The following is a 5,807-nucleotide window of genomic DNA, read 5'->3' on the forward strand; positions in this document are numbered from 1 at the left end:
CCCCGGCGCGGTGCCGTCCCGAGCCGCTCTGTGCTCCCTGCAGGTGGCGCGGGGCGCGGAGGAGGAGGAGGAACCGCTGCTGCGGGAGAACCCCCGGAGGTTCGTCATTTTCCCCATCCAGTACCATGACATCTGGCGGATGTACAAGAAGGCTGAGGCTTCCTTTTGGACGGCAGAGGAGGTGAGGTGTCCCCCGGTGCCGGCGCACCTCCGCAGGCTCTTCCACAGCGCGCTCTGGCGTCGCTCCCCTCGGCCGTGCCTCAGTGCGGGGTGGCCCTGGGCCCTGGCACGCGTCTCAGCGGCCCTTATTCGTGTGTAGGTGGATCTGTCCAAAGATCTGCAGCACTGGGAGTCCCTGAAGCCCGAGGAGAAGTACTTCATCTCTCACGTCCTTGCCTTCTTTGCTGCCAGCGATGGCATCGTGAACGAGAACTTGGTGAGTGTGTGGAAAGAGCCTGAAGGGAGCATCACTGCCCTTCGTAATGTCTTCAGCTTGCCTGGAGAGGTGGTAGATGCCCGTCCCTGGGGGCACCCAAGGTCAGGCTGGATGGGGCTCTGAGCACCCAATGGAGCTGTAGGTGTCCCTGCTCACTGTAGGGAGTTGGACTAGATGGCTTTTAAGAGTCCCTTCCCTTAAAGGGCGCTTGGGCACTGGAATGGCTGCCCAGGGAGGTGGTGGAGTTGCCGTCCCTGGCAGTGTTCAAGAGGTGTCTGGATAAGGAGCTATGAGATATGGTTTAGTGCTTGTGGTAGCAATGGTAGTGGGAGGACTGTTAGATTAGATAATCTTGCAGGTCCTTTCCAACCTTGTGATTCTATGATTCCAATGCAAATGATTCTATGCATCTGTAACTTGTAATTGTGAGAGGCTACTACTCCTCTTTATGTTGAAGCCCACACAACTGGAGTTGATCCACAGAGTTCTGTGGGCTGAGCAGTAGTGTTTGCAGGCAGCATCAATGCCTCTGACCTGCAGCTTGGTTTTAAAAATGTTCACAGATGCTCATTTGTTTCCTCTAGGTGGAGCGGTTCAGTCAAGAAGTGCAAATCACAGAAGCTCGTTGTTTCTATGGCTTCCAGATTGCCATGGAAAATATACATTCAGAAATGTACAGTCTTCTCATTGACACGTACATTAAAGATTCTAAAGAGAGGTTGGTATTGCCTTGTAATGAAAGGTTTGAAGCTCTTAATTGTTGAGATGTGTTGCCTATCAGTTACTGTGAAGTGGAAACTGATTTTTGGGTTTAAAGAAGACTTACATAAAATACTGCTAAAAGTGGTGCTTATGTGCAACTTCAGTAAAAAATATCTGCTCTTATGTGTGTGAGACCTCACTTAAGTGAAGTGAAACTGCAACCACTTAACACGTGGAACTAAGGCATGTTACTATAAAAGACAAATAAGAGTGTATATAAAACTACAATAAGTTCTCATGGTGGGTCCACTGAACCTAGCAGGCGGTTTTGTAGGATTGTTTCTGAGATTCTTAGCACTTTGGTCACTGAAGACTGGAAGCTGGTTAGTCTGTAGTTTGGAAAGCCCTTCAAGTATCATACTTTGTAAAACAGTATTCTCCTAGATATTGTCATAGGAATTCATGTGAATTGGTATTGGTCTGTCAGGGAAAGTGATGTAAACAGAGTAGATGGACATAAATGGAGCTCGATTGGTGCAAAATAAAATGGAAAGATGCTGAAATATTGGGGTGAGCCTGCAGACCACTTGTAAGAGAACAAGACCATCTATGGCTATGAATGTTGAATTTGTTGTAGTACTCATGTCTCATACTGATGAGTTGTCTGCTTTTCAGGGAATTCCTTTTTAACGCTATTGAAACATTACCATGTGTTAAGAAGAAGGCTGACTGGGCCATACGCTGGATTGGGGACAAGAAAGCAACATATGGTGAGTACATCTATTGGAAGCAAAGTGAAATTTCTTCCCTAGCAGAACAGAGGAACTATTTCTCTAGACTTCACAGATCATAGGGATTGTTTTTGTCACAAGATGGATGAATAAAATGCTCTTTAGTGTAATTACGGAGATAAAGAAAATTTTAATTCTGCGAATGAGCACAAATGTTTGTAAAACTGTTGGTGTTCTGAATGATGATAATATATGTGGCAGTCACCATTCATTTGGCTGCCTGAACAAAGTGCTAAAGTAACCAGAACAGTGCTGGCCATTTTCCACCAGGGGACTCTTGACAGTTGTAGGCTGTGACTCCTCTCTCCTGGTGATTCTTGATGCCTCATTTCAAAACTGGGATCACAGAGGTCATTATTTTATTAGTAATAAAGCATCCTTTGTGGCCAGTGTCCCTCTTAATGGAGGGATGAACTGATAGTGACTTCAATTTCCTGCTAAAGTGACTACTTTGTGTAACCTTTAGAAAAATGTGGTATTGATGGTTAACTTAGGAGAAAGATTTTTGGCTTTAGCTACTCTATTTTTACTATTTATGATGTTTTAAAGCTTTACTTAGTAACTAGAAACCTTTACTATAATAGTTTTCAGGATGAGCTGTAGCATACTTCAATTGAAACTACTGCATTCCTCTTTGGAGGACTGCTTGCTGCTCTTATCACAACTTCTGAGTATTAATCCTGGTAAGTTTTTTATGGTTGATATCAATCTGTCTTTTCTTAACAGGAGAACGTGTAGTAGCATTTGCAGCAGTGGAAGGAATCTTCTTTTCTGGCTCTTTTGCATCAATTTTTTGGCTGAAGAAAAGAGGCTTAATGCCTGGACTCACTTTTTCTAACGAGCTCATCAGTAGAGATGAGGTAAGAATCAAGTTCCAGTAGTTAAGATGGTAATGTGCCACATAGCTTGTTAGAGCCTCTATTTTACAGCAGGAATACATTTAGAAACGGGCAGTCTGTAGAGCTCACTGAAGTGTAAATATGTGGCATTGTGGCTGGATCTTACAGCAGCGGATGAATGAAAGCAGCGTTTTACTAACTAAAGTAGTGTCAAGCTTCTCACCAGCTCTTGCTCTCAGTGTACCTTGCTGTGGGAACACGTGCAATGGGTATGGCCTGAATTCAAGTGTACATCCTTCTGGCTAAGCAGAACATTTTGTGTAGATAGCAGCACTGTAGCAAACACCAAGATGGTGCTTAGACTTTAGGCTCTATATTCTGTGCTACTGTTCGGAGCGGTTCTTTTAAATTGGTGTTCCTTAAGAGCTTTCTGATATCTTCTTCAAGGGTTTGCACTGTGATTTTGCCTGCCTTATGTTCAAGCACTTGATACGCAAACCATCGGAGGAAAGAGTAAAGGAAATCATCATGAATGCAGTTCTCATAGAACAGGTAACTGTCTGCTCCTTGTTTGGGAACTTGATCACAGTCAAGTGCAAAACTACGGAGCTGTTGGGTATAACGTTACCCTAGACAGCTCAGAATGAATGCCAGCTTCTGGACACGATGTGCTTCTATTATCTGCAGGAATTCTTGACGGAGGCACTGCCTGTTAAGTTGATTGGCATGAACTGCACTTTAATGAAACAGTACATAGAGTTCGTAGCAGACCGGCTGATGTTGGAACTGGGATTTAGAAAGGTAAGGTTAATACACAGAATCCGTCATGGGGGAAAAGATCATATTAAGTTTAATTTCTTCCAGAAGCCCAAAGCCTAAAATGGCAGCAGCATTATTGATATAAACTCAGTTAGTAGTCCCACAGTTAGAAACTGTTTGGATAGCCATAGAAAAAAAAAACAAAAGCAAAAGAATGCTGATGAAAACCATGTAAGAGTTGCTGTGCTTCTCCAATGAATAAGCTGCAGTTTAAAGACAGAGATGAACATAGTAGAAAAGGCTTGGGATCAAAAGCTAATAAGCCCACTAATAGCATCATTGCACACCTTCTCTACTGCTTTTAATGTTTTCTTGTATTGAAGATTTGAGAATCGTAGTGACTATAGAATTGCCTTTGCATTTCAGATATACAAGGTGGAGAATCCTTTTGATTTCATGGAGAACATCTCTCTGGAAGGCAAGACCAATTTCTTTGAGAAGCGAGTAGGTGAATATCAGAGGATGGGAGTCATGTCAAAGCCCACAGACAACTCTTTCACCCTGGATGCAGAATTTTAAAAGGACTGAGACATGAGTTAGTGTGTGTGCTCCCCTCCTTGCAAGGAAATGTCAGGCATGCTGAGTCAGCGTGCCTTTTTTTTGTGTTAAAATCCCACTCTTGAGAAGGGTGGTGATATTAGTACTTCTGAGGAGGCTAGTGTAGCTCTGACAGCAAGATTCCTTTTTATTAGGTTTTGCCAAAGGTGTTTATTAGAATGCTTAGGTGAAACGTGTTACTCTTATTTTATGAAATGTGGGCATCATCCTTCTGCTAGGTGGGGGGTAATGGGCAACTTACCACTAGCTTCTCTAACTGCATAAAGAAGCAGTTGAGAATTTCTGATCTTAAACTCACTGAATACCCTGGAGGCAATGGCATGACATCACTGCTCTCTTGGCAGGTTTTAAGTTTACTTTTTTTAACTATTATTTTAATACTTTGTACATAAACCAGGCACTTTATTTTTCAAAATAAAGAATTGTCTTGAAATACTCTAATGGGTAAAATGCAAGTCTTCAGAATTTTGGAGCCTTATATGTTGTGACTCGTGCTTCTCCTGGTATGTAAGATAAATGAATGGTGCTACAAAACAGTGATATTTAAATCTATTGAGAACATAAAGGAACTTGTCATGGCAGGTGAACAAATGGATAAGTTGATACTCTGTGTATTGAAAAATAACATGCCATTGGCTTGTGGGCTTATTTGCTTTTTTTGATGTCTGGGAACATTATTTAGTAATAAAGAGCTGGTTGGATTTGAAGCTGTTTCTGGCTTCAGTACTCCAATGGGCAAAGCTGTGTGTTAATTTCCTTCTGCACTGTGGACTTCCTGAGGAAATGCAAGTTCTGCAAGAAAGAACTCCTACTGTCTGGTTGGCAGGTGTTGAATTAAATGATTGTGCCTAACTGGAAGTCTACTGCTGTAAGTGGATGGTGTTCAGGGTAAAGCCAGCTAATTGACTGGGGCAACATCCTCTGGTTCTGCATCTTGTTGTTAGGTTGGTTTTAATGTTTAGTATGAAAGGAAGAGAACAAAGAATGCTACTCAGTACAAGTACATACTGCTTAACACAGCTGTGGTAATGGCATGTGGAATGTAGAGGAGTTTCCTATGGTCTCAGGTGAGTTATTGTGAATGAGCTGCAGTGAAGCCACGTTAATTCCTGATGAGACTGAAAGTGAAGTACAGACTTCCATGATACGACACCTCAGTAACAAGGTCTGCCCTGCAAGTGTGCCTTCTTATGCCTTTTTGGTTGGTACTTTACAGAACTTACAGCATTTCCATAAACTGAAAAAGTGAGTTGGTGTCTTCCTGCAAAAGGGTTCCTTCTTTGAAGTTCTATATAATGTACATGTTTCTTTGAGAGATGCTGTCTTGGCAGAGAATTGACTGATCTGCTGGTCTTTGCTCTTTCCCTTGAACTCACTGAGGCTGATGGTGTGCGACTGCTCTTCCCCTGGGCCTGAAGCTATCAGGACACACATGTTTCTAAGGCTATATTAGGGAACAAAATGAAATTATTTTTAAAAGCCCAGCCCGGAAGCCTGGCATGCAAGGCAGAAGATGGAAGGCTTGTAACAGGTGGCTCTAAAATGCCCTTGTAGCACTGATGTTGGTAACAGGTCAGTGATTACCACAGGCTGAGAACATATTGGTAACTCAGGGGCATTGACTGGCCAGGCACATCATTTTGAAGCACTGAAACTCAAGGC

At 42.8% G+C, this 5,807-nt stretch overlaps 1 protein-coding gene across 1 annotated transcript; it reads left to right on the forward strand.

Moving 5' to 3' along the window:
- Position 1: 1 nt before the first annotated feature.
- RRM2 (ribonucleotide reductase regulatory subunit M2) lies at positions 2 to 4,897 on the forward strand (the record flags this gene model as incomplete). Its single annotated transcript, XM_010707919.3, has 8 exons — positions 2 to 181; positions 320 to 436; positions 1,021 to 1,154; positions 1,814 to 1,908; positions 2,656 to 2,789; positions 3,216 to 3,320; positions 3,456 to 3,569; positions 3,954 to 4,897. Coding segments are annotated over 8 exons (1,032 nt in total), but the record flags the coding sequence as incomplete, so codon positions are not given.
- Positions 4,898 to 5,807: the final 910 nt, after the last annotated feature.

Source organism: Meleagris gallopavo, chromosome 2 (assembly GCF_000146605.3).
Source record: "Meleagris gallopavo isolate NT-WF06-2002-E0010 breed Aviagen turkey brand Nicholas breeding stock chromosome 2, Turkey_5.1, whole genome shotgun sequence".
In the NCBI taxonomy this organism is placed as follows: domain Eukaryota; kingdom Metazoa; phylum Chordata; class Aves; order Galliformes; family Phasianidae; genus Meleagris; species Meleagris gallopavo.